Below are 18,110 nucleotides of genomic sequence, written 5' to 3'. Positions count from 1 at the left end.
CAGATGCCAAGAAAAACAAGTCAGAGCTAAGAACGGAGGAAGGCAGAGTTAAAACACACATATTCACACTAAACATCAGGCAGCTTCCAGAAAATTACTCATGGGTACTACATACACCGTGCGTAACTGTTGGGCAAGCAGCTCACATTCGATCAAACAATCCCTGAAGACAAACAGCTTCGTTCAATTTAACCCAAAAAAAAAAACTAAAAAAAACACTAAAAACCCCTAAGGCATGAAAAAGTAAAAATATCGCAAGACGGCACTTGAAGGTTTGGGCGAGGGGGGGGCAGAAAGTTATGTAACAGAGGATGAAAAGAAGAGAGCAAGATGAAAGGCAAGAGACTGTGAAGGAAAGTGAGAGTACATAGGAGTGTAAAGGAAAGAAGGGGGGATTTAAAAAGAAAAAGAAAAGCTTGTGCATCGAACTGTAGTTCGAGCTTAAAGTGAATATAAATGATATTTCCTTTTTTATTAGCCATAAAGACAAAAGCAGTACATGAAAAAACAAATTGGTCTGAGAACTATGACATGCAGAAGTTGCTTCTGACATTTCTCACGGTTTAAGGAGACAAAACCTTAAGTTATAAAATCGTAAAAAAAGTTTCATAACTTTCATCACCATCTTTCAGCTCCTTCTTTAAATCACCCATCTGTATCTCCAGCCATCTTCCTTTTAGAAACCTTCCCCCCCTCCCTCATTCTGTTTCAGAGGGCAGAGTTCAGGCTGGAGAGGTTTGAGATTTCAGAGCAGAAAATAAGAGAGTGGAGGAAATGTGCTCGTTGCTCTCCTAAAGGGGTCAAACTGCAACCATTTCATATAATTAAAGTTAAGTGGGAAAAAGCATGTACTCAGCACTGCACAAAAATCAGCTTGGCAGTAAAGCTCTCACAGTATCTGTTACTTAGTCCCTTTTCCTTCTCTCTCTCTCACACACACACAAATGCAATATGACATAATATTTTTTAGAGGAAAGGTGGGCTTCATGGAAAGTCTAAAGGAAGCCCTCTCTGTTCCTTTCCTGTTCCTACCAGTGTGTGTGTGTGTGTGTGTGTGTGTGTGTGTGTGTGTTGGCGTCTGAGCCAATAGTAACCAAGCCATATCTATGTTGTGATAGAGCTGGGCCTAATTCCAGGAAATAATGGATAAGAATATGAAAACACAATCCTTTTAGGTCAGCAGCACACACACACACACACACACACACACACACGAACATGCATTGTACTGTAATTCCCACAACCACTAGAAAGTAGCACAGGCTCAGCAGAAAGCGTACCTGTGCATGTCATGCATACTGTGACCTTGTCATAATCCCCTATGTAGGATGAACTCTGGTAAACTGTGACGGCTGAATCAAATAAGGAAAAACACAAGAGCAAGTCAGAAGTGACTGAAGGCAGAAATGCACCCGATGCTCTCTACGAACGCGCAAGTTCTATCACTATGGAAACGGCTCACATGAGTTTATCAGTGCTCATCTGTCATGGGGAAAAATTTTTTTTTTTTTTTAAAAAGGACACACATACAGAAAATACAATCACCATGACAACCTAGTAAAAAAGAACGGTCTCAGTCATCAATAGAGCTGGCTGCTTGATTTGTGTTTCTGCTAAATGCTGCAGGCACGGATCACGTCAACAATGTAATGCCAAATCCCTAAATGGTTTTAGAGAAAGATTAAGATTTATTTGCTGTTACTTACTAAAAGACTAAAAGACTGTTTCCAATCATAAAATAATCCAACAGGTAATAACCTTCTCTAGGGGCTAAATAACTGAGATTAGGAAAATTGAGCTGCATTAAAGTGTTTTGCTTTTAAGGATGTTTCTAATGCGATGCATGTTTTTTTGCACTTCCCCACCGTTACATGCAGCTGCCTCCTGGTCATATGTGCTCTGACTGGTCTGTACTGAGAGAAAACTATTTGGGACCTGATGTTGTCGAGCCGCACTTTCATTTTCTATTTATGTGTAAATACAATAAAACGGATCAATGTAAACGTGATAAAAGTCACAACTTCATACTAATTGGAAAAATCCAACATTCAGGTGGTACAGTACGTGTGACTGAAGGATCTCTGAACAACGCGGGTGTTTATTCACCCCCTCAACATTGTAACACTTCCTGAAATCTCTCTTTATGCAGATTAATGTCAAAAGAAAACTTATCTCTCAGTCATATCAGCCACATGATGGTTTGTCAGGATTGTTTTTAAGATATACAATTTCTAAACCCCTAACACAAATAACACACTTTTGCATTACATTTCAAACACATTTGGCAGCAACTCAGCCTAAAATGTGTGTGTGTGTTTGTGTGTGGAGATGTAATGGATCTGGTGTAGTCTTCTAATTGATGCATTTCAAGAATCAACAGCAAAAAAATGGTTCTGTATGCCTCCGTTTTACTAGTTGTCCAATGCTTCCTAACTAAAAATCTGTCTGATGTTTAATAAGCATTCAAACTGATTTAGCAACAAAGAACCAGTGATCGCCATAATTAGGATTAGGAAAGTTCAGAGCATCATGTGGGAGTAGAAGTTAAGTTGAACCCTCTCAGGGTGCATCCCTAATTCAAAAACACTGTATTTACAGTGCAGTATATATATCTCTGTGATCCTGTACTCTAGTTAAGCTGTTGTCAGACGCTGCTCATTTTTGCTGTTGTAATTTTTACAAGGAATGAGAGTGAAATCATGCGCATTTTAGAAAATCCCCACGGCTGGGCTTTAGACAAACTCAACCGAGCTGATAAGTCCTGCGGTAGATCTCATAAACACGCACATCACGATGAAGGATGAAATCAGGCTGAATTTGCTTCGCTTCCTGCCCTCAGGTGTACTGTAGAGCGGGATTATACAGTACAACGCTTCAGTAACACCCCACTCATTATGAGCACACTCCGACTCAGTCGGCCACAGTGCGCGAACACACACACACACGCAAACTCTCACAAATGATTATAGCCAGCAAACTGTCACACGCAACTGAACATGCAGACACTCACACAAAGTTCTTGACGGCTTGTAAAAAGAGCATGAGATCGCATTGCCGTCGTTAAGACCCGCATTAGACAAGCTTTAGTAGAGAAGTGGTGGTTGTTTAATCTAAAATCATCTGAATGGAAGCATGCTGGTTTGTGCATGTTGGCACACATGTCTACGATGTCCGGAGGGGCAAATAATGCTGGAAATACAGACATACGCGCTTTTATGTCATGCAGACTGACAGGAAAACCAGTCGAGATGGTGGAGATGAGGATTTACGAACATGAGCCCTGAATTAAATCCATGAGTAACTCAGACCTGAGGTGTGTGTCCACTTAACAGTGACGACAATAATGACAACATTTACCACATGACGTCCTTACGCTCCACTCACACTAACCATATAACCACAGCTCACGCTGCAGATTATATGTTGAGAGTTTGCTGAACGTCACCATGCACCCTGAAGATATACTGCATGGTATTAATGACATTTCATGAAATCAGAGCCACTGATCACACTCTTTACTAACCACTTGGTTCCTGTCGGGTAGGCGGTAGTTGTGGTTCTGCAGCAGCCGACAGCCGTCCTTGGCAAGCCGCTGGACGGCCTCCAGTCCCAGCCGGCTGGTGAGTTCGTCTCGGCCGCACATGGACCCCATGCCTCCGCCGCCGCTGCCGCCGCTGTCCCGCAACGCACACACCCCACCCAGCTGCAACACAGGTGGCATGAAGACATATCTCAACCCGCAGTCCCAAGACATGCTTGGAACACTCAAAGTACTTCTAAGGATCAGAGGTCAAGACAGTTCAGAGTGCTTGTCCAAAAGAGGATTGATGCGCTTTGTAATCCAAAAATGATGTAATGACAAGTGTGCAGCTGCCTGTTTCTGTCCATGTGAAGAGAATGAGAAGAAATCTTAATCCTCAGTTATCGTGTTCTCCCTGTAAGTCTTGCATCTTTCTAATTCTTTCTTTGTATTTGAGAGAGTAATTCGCTGCCATCTGTTGCACTTCTCTTCGTGTTAGTCCGACTGCTCTGTGTCAGAGGATCTAGCAGAGAAAGAGTGTGTGATTAGGTAGTATAAGTGGGCGGGAATGGGCGTCTGTGTGAGAAGCGAGTAAGTTAGCGTATGTGTGTGGTGTGTCTGTCTCCTCCCTCCTGCAGTCAGGACTTATTCCCTCTGAGGTAGATAAAAAGTCAGTGAAAAGGAATATCCAACAGCGATGTCTTAGAAAAGAAAGAAAAACACCAAAAAAGAAAAGCACAGACTATGTTTCATTAAAAAAGTTGGAGGAAAGTACAGAGACTTATGGCTTTATCCTGGCATAGGATGCATGTGCTCCCTTGGGTGCTGCTGGTATGATGGCTATCACCAGTGGCGGGCAGCCTGGTCTATTTATTTTCATTGGAATCGCGACAGGGAGGGTTGTTTCATTTGGCTGAAAGTTGGGCAATTCTTCCTGTGGGCTCAACTATCCCACGGTACCATGCTCCAGCAGAGGGTAACACACATACACACACACACACGCGCGCTTGCAGAGCATCATTCATTTTGTTTACAAGGAAAACACCCCTCAATGACAACTCTTATCTTGTAGAATAGCCACGTACACACACAGTCATTATATCGCAGCCACAGTCCCGTGTCCCGGGTTGTTTCCTGTAAACCTGCTGTTGGCTTCCTGTCCAAAACAGAGAGCACACCGAGATAAACCTGTCTGGAGTCTGTGTGTGTCTATGTTGTGTATCCGTCTTTGTCCATTTCTTTTACCCTGCCATTGTGTCCTTAATTTGTCTTTGATCCTGACAGGCCAATGCCTTCACTGGACTGACTGATAACTGAAACTAAATCAGACTCTTGCTCATTCCAGCAGCTTTAGAGTTTGGAATTGGTAGAATATCTGATTCATGCATTTCAAACCACAACATTTAGCTAAAGCAGAAACAAAAAGCAAATAGGCTTTGGAGTTAACTGCACTGTCAGTGACGCGCTTTATTTTTCCCTTTATATATATCGACAAACGACAAATAAAGTTTGGAACTGTGTAAATTGTAAATAAAATCGAAATCTCATCAAACAATATTCAATCCACAACAGAACATAGAAAACAAATCAAATGCTGAAGGCGAGACATTTTAGAAATATTAGCTCATCTTGAATTTGCAACACATTTCAGAAAAGGGGCAACAAAAGTCTAGAAAAATAACAGCTGGAGAAACATGTTGCAACTAATCGGTCAGTAACGGATGTCAACGATTCCTCAGTAAAGATCGGGTATTAAAAAAGCACCCAAGAGAGACGGAGTCTTTCTAAATACTTTGAATATTCCATCACCTGCAGTATGTGATATCCTCAGAAAAAATAGAGAGAGAATCTGGAGATATCTCAGTGTGAGAGGAACACTGATGAAAATCAATGCTTCATGCCATGTCTTCATAGAAGAAGCAGAGTCCAGGTGCTGGACTGGCCGGCCTGCTGTCCAGACCTTTGACCAACTGAAAGCATATAGTGAATCATGTATAAAAAGACAAAAAGACTCTTAAGCAGCGAGAATGTTGTATGAATTCTGTATCAGATGAGAATGGGACAACATTCATCTCCCAAAGGACCAGCAGCTGGTATCCTCAGTTCCCAGATGTTTACGGATTGTTGTCAAAAGAAGACGGGATGCCGCACAGTGGTAAAAACATGGCTCTGAGTTGCTGCCATTAAATCGTAGATGAGCAAATATTTTTCATGAAACAGTCAAATGTCTCGCTTTCACCACTTCCTGTGTTTTCTATGTTCTATTGTTAATAAAATATGGATTTAGGAGATCTGACAATGATTGCATTCTGTTTTTATTTGCAATGTCACACAGCGTCCAAGCTTTTCTGGAATGTGGTTTGTTCAGAGGGTGAGCAAATACTTACTCTACCACTACAATTAGCAGATGCCATCAAACATCCCAGAGAGATTGCAAGAGCATTCTCTTGGCCGAGATCCACTGGATCTGGATGTGATGCATTGCTGGTGTAACAGTTTAGTAGCTGGAGCATCCGTTCCGCACTTGTGGATCTGCACAAGATATATGTAAAAGCCTTTGTCCGTTGGCAGCTGAGCTGAAATTTAAATCAATTATCTTTCACTGGAATTTGATGCATCTTCTGAAAAGGACAGCAAATCTATTCTAACGTGTCACTTGAAGACAGATGGAGTTGCGGTGGGCTGTGTAATGGAAAATGCTAGCATGAAGGCCAGTAAAACTGTGATTCTTTCTAGAAAAGTTGGGAAATAATCTCACAGTCGGTCTTACAGTTCTCAAGAATGGCTTCAATTCAGTTTCATGTTGCAACTTAGAGCGCTCATCGGTGAAGTTGCAGTCACTCTCACTGCTGTTAGAATGCTTTTGTTTTGAAGATGCTGACAGTCTTCTTCGCCCAGCCTAATCTTTGAAGTAGATTGGAGAATCTGGGTTCAAGCAGAACTGCTACTAAAAAATAAAGAAATCATCAAGGAAATCAGCTTAAAGTCAGTCATCAAGCTCTGCAGTGGCCTGATAAGGAGCCATTCGTTTGAATGAGGTGTGTTGGAGGAGGGAAGCATCAAAAACATGCTGGGCAGCGGGTCCCGAGGACACTGCCCTAGAGAGTAACAATAACTTGCATTGTGTATGCCACAGTGCCATGTCCTGCAAGGTAGATGAGAACGTTTGAAAGACTGCAAACTTCTAGGACTGTGAAATTTGCAAAAAACCGTCCAAACATTTCACGCAAAGAGAACTAAACTGTTAGTGAGACTGAAACGGGGCCGAGCTAGCTAACTGAGGCCTTATCTGTGACAACCTAAAACAGTCCACACAGAGCACGGGGAGGAAAAAAATTGTATTCTACATGATTATAGATGGGCACCTTTACAGACAGACCCAAGCTAATCAAATGTGACAGCTACAGCAAAATGATGCTGTGCCAGGCCGAAAAGCAAAGTTGCGAACTGTGGTATCTCGGCCTCCAGGGTAGTGCAAAACAAAGAAAAGTGCCGTTCAAAACGAGCAAGAAGCACACAGTTTTAAGGTTCACACACTTCTCTGATGCTGCATTCAAGCAAATGATGGATCAGGACTTAGCTTAAATTAACTAATATGGATATTCCTATCATGAAAGACTGTCTATCCACTTGTGTGTGTGTGTGTGTGTGTGTTTGTTTTACCGGGCTGCTCTCCTTGCTGGGTGTGCAAGACTCCTGGCGGCCCGTCTCCGTTGTCACAGAGTCCTGCTCCGATACTACAACCAAATAGGACATGTCAGTACATCCTCTCATTATGGCAAAAGTTTCAAAGAGTCGGGAGAACACACATGCTCCAACAACACGTATACTTACAAGCTTTGCGAGTCTTTCGAGCAAGAGCAGCTGCCAACTCGCTTTGTACCTGCCGGTGAAAGAAAAAAAGAATGGAAACAAGGAGTTACAACGAATACAAAATCAGAACTGATAAAGAGGACATCCCACAAACCATTTCAGCTTTGTTTTAGCGTTATCTTAGCAGGTGATGGCATACTTTCTCAGTCTCAAGTTCCTATGCACACACTGACCGTAGAAGTGAGCCTCTCCAGGGCTTTCATCTGAAGAATCTCACTGCACATGTCCCTGTTGCCTTCAGAGTCTTCCTCTGACCTTGGAGAAACACAAAATAGCTTTATTAGCAACTGCAGAGTGTTCAATATTCTACAGCCCACAGGGGTAAAAGTTCCTTGCAGAGCAGTGGTCCTCTCTACACTGCCCCCTGGCATCATAAGAAGAGAACTACAGTCTAAAGATATGCAAATATCCCCAGGTTATTATGAAACGTGGACCGTTTTTTTTGTTGTTGTCCTTTCTTTTAAACCCAGAGGATAATTAATTAAACTGAATAGAGACAGCTTCTCTCCATCTTCACTTTCCAATTTACTAAATTTAATAAGCTGCTAGGCAGGTACATTAAGTAGATGACCGCTTCTCTTAATCCCCAAATCAAAACACCACAAAACAAATAAATAAAACAACAGCTTTTTAAGTTATTGTTCCATTGAATTACTTGTTTAATTGAAAACACAATCCACACATCATTCCCTGCTAAACCAAACATAATAAATAAACACAAAGGATATCAATATATTCTTAGTAAGAATTTTATATCGTCTGCAAAGTTCTGTCTGTCCGTTTTTCTTTTATGTCCTTCTAGCTCGGTGCTTCTTATACGTCTTTGTATCAAACATCCGTCTCGGCAACCTCCGTCTCTCCTTCTTCTGTCTTCTTTCATGTGGTTTCATGTAAAATAGCTCCCAGACACACCCTTCTATTGATGTTAGAGAATCTCTGCATGTGTGTGCGTGCGCGCGCACGTGCCCGAGTGTGCGTGGCAATGCGGTGGCCGTGTACATGTGTTCAAGTTGTATAAAGACGTCTAACCCCTGTTGAGGATTTTTTTTTTTCTTTTTTATTCCCCCAAGCATCTGTGCTTGACTTCATCTGTGTGCATGTTTGACTGTGTATGTGCTGTATAAACAGATGGCTGTTTGGGGGTAAACTCTCCATTATTCCCACAGCAATAATACAAGGCTGTAGAGTGCGTCTTCGACGGCAACAGACGACACCCGAGGGCTCCTTATCCAATATGATCTCTTACAAAACTCTTTGGATTGGCGTCCACTGCACTGCCTCAACCTCACAGAACACACATCTGTCTCTTTCCTCAAGCATTCACGCAGACACGCTCAGATACGTTTGCATACAATTTGGATTTCATGCACAGATCCCAGTGGCACTTGTAATAGCTGTAGAGGAAAGAAGACAAAGCCCTGCGCAACTGTGTGTGTGTGTGTGTGTGTGTGTGTGTATACTGTAATCTGATAAGGAGACGATAGATGTAGAAGCTCTAAGAGATAACACTATAGCCCTCAGCCTGACACATCAACTACCAGCTCTGGCACAGACATGCCAGGCAGGCAGGTGGACCATCGCATGCCTGGAAGGAGTGTGAAAATACCATGCGTTTAGTGTCAGTCTGATACTGTAGCAATAAATGCAGTGTTTTCACTTTCCTTTCAATACCGATAGTCAGAATTACTTAATTCTACCCTAAAACTTCTGATAAATCTGGTAAAACAATGGTTGTTGCTCAGAAAATGAGGAAATCCTTTTGCAGATCTTGGTCTATTCTGAAGAGTCAGGGTAGATTTGGTCCCATCTGGGTCATCAAGTTTGATTTTCAGCTAGTGAACAGTTGGTAATTTGGTGACTCACCATGAGCCTAAATGTGCCAGAGCTGGAGGAAAGGCACAGTAGGAGGTGCGTCACCGACCATTAAGCAGCATATAGCAGCACTGAGGGTTATTATGATCTGTGCCTGCACCATCTCCCTTTTCAGATCACATCTCGAGGTTAATGCTGTAAAGAGTTTTGTGATTTGATGCAGATTCCTTAAGCGTGAAAAACAGTCAACGATTGCCTGTGTACGGTTTCGCTCTGAATGTTGCAAGTCTAAAGCAAGTCTAGCACGTGTTACAGTGCAAAGAGTCTCATTTACACAGGAGGACACGTTCTCTGCTCAAAACTGGGGACTGACTGGTTGCCCTTCCCTCGAGCTATAATGTTCCTGCAATATTGTGCAGTGTCTGACTTCTTGCCCCTTCTCATTAAAAGACAAAAGAGCCACGAATTGTCTCGGTCCAGACCACTGTGCAAAGCAAGCAAGCTAATTCCCTCTTCCTAAGCAAAGGTGCCGTATTTTCAGGTCCTGGCAAATCTGCTTCTGCTGCACAATGCGGAGGACGTTGTAATTCAAAGAGAGAAACTGACAAATTTATCATCATTGACTCAAACACCAAACTAATATCTATAGTCAGATTATTAGGTCAACAAATATATAAGTAATTCACTGTATTCAATCATGTATAAAACCACATTAAAGGAAATTAGAGCATGCATTGTAGTTCAACTGATGAGAAAGGCATTCACATCTAAACATTAGCAGTTCCGTGAGGAGTTCACACTCCAAAGATCAACTTGACAGGACCTAAACTTTAACAAAAGCACTTAAACCAAAGCAGCGACTTCTACTGCGTTTGGCACCACATCCTCCTTCACAGTTAAATCTTAATGCGAAACGCACTTTATATGCATGTTTGGCTCTTACTCTAATGTGAAGCAACACGGTAGAAAGAGGATTAGGCAGATTTTTTTCACCTTTAAAGTGCATTCAATTGAAGCTGTGCTAAATTCAGATGGAGACGGAGAGACAAAGGTGACTGAAATTAATATTCTTGTTATATATCTATAAAGAAACAACATTTTTCTTGCAGCAAAACAAAACAACAAACTGGTAACCCCTCAGCTATCACCACATGTCTAATAGGAGAAGTTATTGTCCATACACAAAGCTCCTATGAGACATGCAATCAGTGCTGAAGTGAATTAAGTAAAAATGACTCAGGATCAAAGTATCAATCGACATATGATCAGCAGGCAAGCTTTTCTTTTGGCTCCACTGAAGCAGCAGTCTTAAAGATCAGGCAATGTTCCCTTACTGTGTATTAACTTATCAGTATCAGTTTAATGCTTGCCTCATTAGATAAAACAGTCAGAGACGGGGGAGACGGTGGAGCCATAACTCGTAAAGAGGATGTGTAACATAAATGAGGAGCCTCGAGGAGGCTGACTGCAGACTGACTGACAGATTTTTAGATGGGGTAATTCTGGACGTTTTCCCCCTCACACAGCTTCAACGGTTTATCTTTAGAGGAAAATGAAAGCGGGAGGGATGGTGTGAGATGGACTCCTGCAGAGAAGTGGCGTGACAGTCGGAAAGAGCCACACGGAGCAGCAGAGACAAAAGCGAACGTGAGGATAATGACTGCAAAATCCCATTTGTGTCCACCCTGGAAGTACGCAGCAGCTTCACACCTCAGGTGTCGTTTCAAGCATAAACCTGGAAAAGACATTTGAGCCAATACAGCTTTGCACGTATCAAATACATCAGATGCTTGTGAACTCTTCAGACAACGGGCATACACACAAGAATATGTTGATTTGTGCTTCTGTTCCTTCGCACTCCATATATACTTCATATTTCCTTCCTCCTCCACGTACACTCTCTCTCTCTCTCTCTCTCTCTCACACACCGATCTCACTCTCACAATTTCTCTGAGTGACAGATTGAGTTCAGTAGCAGCCTCAGCAGGACCCCCACACACAGGAGCAGCAAAGCAGGGAACTCTGGCTGACACCACTTAGGGTGTATATGTGAGTGCACCTTGGAGACCATTCCATGCATGCGAGTGATCACATTACACGTCGCTTATATGTCTCAGCGCAGATTGAGGATATAAAAACACTGCTAAGAGATTTGATTTCTCACTGGAATTTGAGAATGATCTTTGGAAATGTGAATTTTTAAGTTGTTTTTCATGCCGCAAGGGAAGAAATGCACTTGCAGAAGTGTGACACCTAAAACCGAATCATGCACAGTTGCTTGTCGCTTTTCACTGCAAGGCATCACAGACAAATGGCCACAGTCATAGATGCAATCTGGAAGCTTGTCACTTCAGCTTTGAAAATGTAAAGGAACAATAAGCCTATATTTTAGGTCAACTGAGACCATGTCGTGCCTGATAGAGGAGTCACATAAAAACTGTGGAAACACCTTAAAATCACAACAGATAAACAGGACTAGCAGCAGCTCTCCACATATCTATTCTTTACTTACGGGCTAGTCGCCCCACCACCAGAGCGAAACTGGACATATGGGGCAAGTTGTAGGAGGAGCTTAACAGCCTCTGGCCACTCCCCCTCATTGGATCGAAACTCACAGGACGCAGATTCGCACTCCTCAAAACTGAACTGGTAGTAAGAGTTGGAGTCTGAAAACATCACACGCTGGTCCACTGGGGAAAGAACAGACGGTACTGTCAATGGCGTAGTCATTGAAGCTAAACAGGCTGTTTAACACAATAATCATTCAACTGAGTAAAGTAAATCAAGGAGTGATTATTTTTATAGTCATATATTAGAGGCCAACACTAAGCCAGAGGCCTATGAGCAATGCTCATGTTGAAAGCTTTGTTTTTCTTTATTGATTTTTTTCCCCTCTGCTTGTTTTTATTTAATCATATATGCATCACATAGACAACCCAAAAAACATTATTCACGATGTGTAAACATATGTCACTATTTATTTTAACACAAGGGCATTTAATCTTTAACGCTTTGACAGTGAAATGTGGGTATAAATTAGAAATATGCAAAAAGGAAGCCAAATCTTTGAAAGCCAAGTTCATTATGTCTCAAAATTTAAGAGCCAACTCAAGAGTTAAACAACTAACTTGGTGAACAAATATTAAAATTGAAGTAAATGGAATTCACCTGAATTGTAATTAATCATTCTATCAAACAAGAAAAACAAGAGATAAACTGATTGTTTTGTTTTTTTAAAAAGCAGAGACACGATACCCACGGATAAAACCTGGATTTACTCACCAGACCAATGAACTGCACCTAAGCAGGACTGTTTATCCCCCGAAAAGAAACATGAACCGCCTTAGAAACTGTATGTGTACAATGTCTGTCTTACCTCTTGCTGCAGAGCTCTCACATAGGCCCTGTTAGCGCACTGAAATTAGGTTAACAGGCTCTCAAACGGTTCAGTGTGGAGTAAATATCTGCTAACATGGTTACAGACAAAAAAGATAAATAAAGGTGGGCGATTTTGGCAGTATAATGAGTGATTGGTGGGAGGTGGGGCTTTAATAAACAGTGCACAGATTCCTGGTTAGTGTGAAAGATCTAAATTAAAAATCAGGTTCATGTGCTGAGCAAGTGAATGAGGCGGTAAATGAACCTCTCTGTTCTGCTGGATAAGTCAGCCGCTTGTATCTTTAGAGATGTGCAGATAGCTGCTGATGTCGCTGAAAGGAGGCTATAAATTTTGTAGCACAGTCCTAACTACCGGCATGTCAGAGTGTGTGTGTGTGTGTGTGTGTCTTTTTTTTTTTTTTTACCCGACAGCAGGACTCCCAGCTCCAGCAGCACCTGCCAGACACGCACGGCAGTAGTCCGACAACGCACGTACACACACTGCTCACACAGCCACTGCACCAGCTCCACTCCGACATAGCTACGCCTGTTAAAACACACAGAACACACACACACACGTATACGTTTTCAGCACACAATGCCGTGAATCACATACACACTTCTTTGGCACAAAGCTTGTCTTTTCTTTCAATCAATATAAATTGATTATTCATTAATTCTCTGTAAGCCCCCCCTCCTCCCCATGAGTATGCTTGAGTGTGTGGGTCTATATACAATGATGGTACATATAGTGTCTATCTATATTTGGGTTTTGACACTTTTTCATCCATCTGAATTCTATATGTACAGTGCTCTGCAGTAAAATGCATAACATTTTGTGCTCAACTCTCCATCACCTACATCCTGCTTCCTTTCCTGCTTCGCTGCAAAAACAATCTGACTGTCCAATTAAGAAAGGGCTCGAGAGTGACTGGCGAGTCAGTGTAAATGCTTCAGTGGACTTATCGATTCATCCGTGCACACAGACACACAAACAGACGGAGGCAAGTGTACCGTATGATTCTGGCCAGGTGGATCTTGTCTTTCGCCGGGTAAGGCCCATGAGAAAGGAAGCCATTCCTCACAGCCCGGCCAGCACATGGAAAACTCTGGGAGCAAGACTGACAAAACACAAACACGTCAAATCAAGCTAGCGCAGTTGTTCTAAAGTCAGGGGGCTAAACTGTACGCACAACATGAAAATGACAAAATTCTTGTCTCGGTATTGGTTTACACGTGACTGTTGTAGAGGACTAATATGGCCGCATGCAGCTCTCATTGACCAATTCACAAGGGCAGCTCGATTTCTTTCCCCCTGAGGAAAACACATTGAATGCGTCTACACACTCTGCAATAGTCCTGCTGCTGATGCCACTACGAAGACGACTGTATTTCAGTTGAAGCCGTTCACCTGGCTGCCCGTTCTATTTATTCTTATTGTATTTATACCATCTTTGACTGTCCACACCATGGAGCAAAGCCTGCTGCGTAGCCCCCACAGAAAGCATGTGACAACATCAGACACTTTCCATAAACTCAAGCACAACTGGGTCTTCTGTACTGTATGTTTACTGTAAATTATTTTGCCTATTTACTATATTTTCTACATAATTTACATGTGATTTTTGTTCATTCCTATGTTAAACACCACTCCACTGTTGTCCAAAGATTAGAAAAAATATGCAAAAGAGCTACTGACCCGCTTCTTTAAATATGGGGGATATACCACAGCTTATTTTGAAACAGTTCCACCAAATAAGGTCTAAATTTGTGGGGTTAATCTTTTAATGTTGCTTGCTTTTGGCCCCAGATAGTCTTCTACTTTTTTAGGGGGTTTTTTCTGTAACAAATTCCCTCCCACACTTGGATAAACTTATCACAAACTGCTGACTTTGAGATCGGCTTCACACCTATTGGTTGCTCTTGAGTGTGCACAGATCATATTTTACAAAATGGTGCCAAGATGCTGTTCATCTGCTTTAGATGTCTTTTGAGGCCTGACACTTCCTTTTTTGTCCGCCACTTGCACATTTTTCTTCAAATTTTTTAAAGACTCACAACATGTCTTTGCATGGTTGGCAAAGTGTTCAGCTAAAAACTCTTTGGGGATCACTTTGTTGATGTGCCTAACAAAAAAGGAAAACATGATGTCATTGTGACAACCTGCAAGTAAAAAGTGCCTTAAGACACAAACCGATTTCAGTTGGTTCAAACTGGTTCTTTGTCAAATTGTTTGTTATGTTGTGCTTGAACGATTCACAGGTTAGTGGTAAGTAACTTAAGCATTCCTCTGAAAATGGTCAGATACAAGAACTGGACTAGAAATTAGTTTGAAAAATAATGTGTGTGTATATATATATATACATATATATATATATACACACACACATGCATATCAGCCAATGCCCAAAGAAAACCTTGGAACCTCAAGAATGATCGCTTGAAAACCACCTTAAAAAAAAATTACAAAAAATATGTGGCTTTTTGGAAGCAAAATATAAAGAAAGGACGGGTGGCTAAAGGTTTGAACAGTACAAGTGTTTGTTTATTGAGGCAACTATAGCACCAGCAGCTCCAATTTTTAAAACACTGAGTATTAATAAATCTTTGGCCATGTAAGTGAACTGAACTACCCCCACCTGACCCTCTCCTTCCAAATGTATAAAGAAATCAGGGTGGCAATGCAATAATGCAATAAGCCTGTTCTAGAGCCAGTGTTTGTTTTGCCCACTCTTAGCTGGTGGACAGACATGGTGGTGCCGCATGGCGGACTGCTCCATGATGTCATCAGTGCCCTTTCAAACAAAAACAAAAGTCCAGGGTTTGACCAGGATTACAAAACCAGCCCTCAAATGTAACTGAACACGTTGCTGAGGCTGGTCACAAATAATGTGCAATGTTTAATAATTGGCTAAAATCTTAACCATCAAATTCAATATAGCAGAACATTTATAGTAAAATCATTTTCTTGACAAATATGCTGTAATTGGGAAGAGTTAAGTTGCCTAAGTATAGATCAAAGTTAAAGGGTACCACACCAAGGTAAAGTACTGAAATGAAAATCTTGAGAAACAGATGTTCTAAAACAAGCAGCATTCTAAACTCAGATGTTGAATTCTTTATCTTAGTTATTAACTTTTGCTCCATATTTCAGTGCTGAGAAAAGACTACATATATATATATATATATATGTATGTATGTACATATATGAGAAATTCAACCCTTGGGCTTTTTTGCATGAGTGCAATAGGAAAATATTTGCAAACCACATTATCATGATGCATGACAAAATAAGCCCCTGTGTGTGTGTGTGTGTGTGTGTGTGTGTGTGTGTAGGTGCTGAAACCATTTCTGAAAAGGTAATATCCCCTCTGATGTCATCAATACGGGATATAAACAAACACTTGCTTTCACAGCAAAACTAAAGGGATGACATCACTTCTGTATGTGTATGATGTGTATGTGTGTGTGTGTGTGTGTGTGTGTGTGTGTGTGCACGCGCGCCTCCTTACCTTGTGTACTGCAGGTCCAGTGCTTGGTCCGGGGATAGTGTCAGGGGATTGCTGTTGAAACAAAACACAAGGCATCAGAGTCAGCTCGTACAGAACGACACACACGCACACACACACACACACACACACACACACACACACACACACACACACACACACACACACACACACACACACACACACACACACACACACACACACACACACACACACACACACACACACACACACACACACAGAGTAAACACGCTGAACAAATATGACTCAGGGATGAGAAAGACCAGTTTTATCATTCCGAACACATTAGTCAGATTTTGTTTGAGTTCACAGCGGTAATAACCCCCTGCCACTACTCACATTAGTGCTTTCGTACGCATGTTTTACTACGACAGACTTTCGCGAAACTTAAAGAGCACGGCTACTTATTTCTACTTAAAGACAATGTGACCGTCTGGTCGACAGAAGCTCATCAGTGAAGGCGACCAATCATATTCTTTCGAGCCCTCATACATGACATGAGAAAAAACGCTCATCTGTTCATTCCTCTTCAATAAATTGCAACTTTGAATTCAACTACTACATTTTACAGGAAAACAATAAAACAGCTCTTCGTGGTTACTATCATCAGTCTTTGCCTGTGTGCATCCATCCCACTATCAGGAGTTTAAACCCTTAATCTTTATGGATTGTTATCTGCAAGATGAGTGTTGTCACTGTGCTGAAACACCGGTTATAAAATAGATAGAAATTGAGTTATTGGACTATACATTTATAGCGCTTTTCTAGTCTAGTTGACCACTCAAAGTGCTTTTACACTACAGTCCACACTGACCCATCCTCACACACACACACACACACACGCTCATACAAGTGACTGCACTATTAAGATCAAATATAAGATCTACAAAAGGGAACGTGTGAAAATAAATGTTTAAAATGTTTTAAAAAAGCCTTTTAAAACCATTGGTCTAATGTAATTTTTACTGCTGACACATAAAATATATTAAGATAGAAAAAACAATCAACTTCAAAAGTATAATTCTGTAATCTGGTGATTTCTTTACTCCGACCTACAAAGCGTAACCCTTACACTTCCTATCACACTTCTCACCTACTACAGACGTTCAGCATTTATTGGTTTACAACCCTTTATCACAAAACTTCAAAAGGTGTTCTCCTCATTGATCAAAAGAAAAAGAGTGACGTCACAAATACACAGAGTGACCGTTAACACACCAATCCTTTTAATACTGACACACCTAAATCATCTCTAAAGCCATCTTAGACAAAAGATACCTCCACCTTTTAGGTCAAGTAGTTGGATTCTCAGATTCTAATTGAAATGCTTCATCTTCACACATGAAACCAGATGTCTTCCTCAGCAGGCATTCCGACAGCGAGCCCACGTGCACATCAAAATGTCAAATCCTTTGCTATCCCTCGCTCAAATGTTTGTAAGTGTAAAATGGACAACAAAGCCCGGAGTTCACAGCCTGAAATGCCTTATTTGTAGCTCAGGCTTTTCTTCCTTCGCTTCGTCACATCGCCGTGAAACATTTTTTGAATATGGCCCACCTGGTGGCTCGTATGCACCCCTCAAAGAAAGAAGGATTCTTGACCGATCAGAGCAGAAAGCGGTGTACAGTATGCAGTATGACAAAAACATTGTGCTTGTATCGTCTCAGTCTCACTGGCGATGGTGGAGTCAAAAGATCGCTCCATAAAATGGCAGCGTTGGCACTACTGTTTAAAAAAATGACGGCATTTATTAAAAAGAAGCAGGCAAGAAGCTACTGCAATAGGAGTGTAAGGGAAGTGGGATCACTGAAAGGGTTGATTGTGGAGTGATGACTGTAGATGAAGAAATACAAATGAACTGAAGTGATCGAGCGAAAGAATAGAGGAAGTCGAACAATTCACCACACTGTATGAATATATGACAATGGATATGAGCATGACAGATGGAGAGAAGAGATGAGGCAGTGAGAAGCAGAGATCATTTCAATTATAAACGT

The 18,110-nt window shown here is 41.5% G+C and overlaps 1 protein-coding gene across 1 annotated transcript in view; it reads right to left on the bottom strand.

The window, feature by feature from the left end:
• rapgef5a (Rap guanine nucleotide exchange factor (GEF) 5a) overlaps positions 1-18,110 on the bottom strand; it is a 39,671-nt gene that overhangs the window by 15,868 nt on the left and 5,693 nt on the right. Inside the window, exons 2-9 of the mRNA XM_072369941.1 lie at positions 16,096-16,146; positions 13,598-13,704; positions 13,009-13,130; positions 11,718-11,895; positions 7,567-7,648; positions 7,355-7,403; positions 7,184-7,257; positions 3,524-3,703 (exon numbers count right to left, since the gene is read on the bottom strand). Of these exons, the coding sequence (XP_072226042.1) occupies positions 3,524-3,703; positions 7,184-7,257; positions 7,355-7,403; positions 7,567-7,648; positions 11,718-11,895; positions 13,009-13,130; positions 13,598-13,704; positions 16,096-16,146 (843 nt within the window). The remainder of the gene's footprint in view (positions 1-3,523; positions 3,704-7,183; positions 7,258-7,354; positions 7,404-7,566; positions 7,649-11,717; positions 11,896-13,008; positions 13,131-13,597; positions 13,705-16,095; positions 16,147-18,110) is intronic.

The sequence above is a fragment of the Leuresthes tenuis genome, unplaced genomic scaffold (assembly GCF_036924035.1).
Source record: "Leuresthes tenuis unplaced genomic scaffold, fLeuTen1.0.hap1 SCAF_18, whole genome shotgun sequence".
Classification (NCBI taxonomy): domain Eukaryota; kingdom Metazoa; phylum Chordata; class Actinopteri; order Atheriniformes; family Atherinopsidae; genus Leuresthes; species Leuresthes tenuis.
The sequence above is the reverse complement of the archived record's forward strand: the minus strand, read 5'-3'. Positions and strand labels throughout refer to the sequence as shown.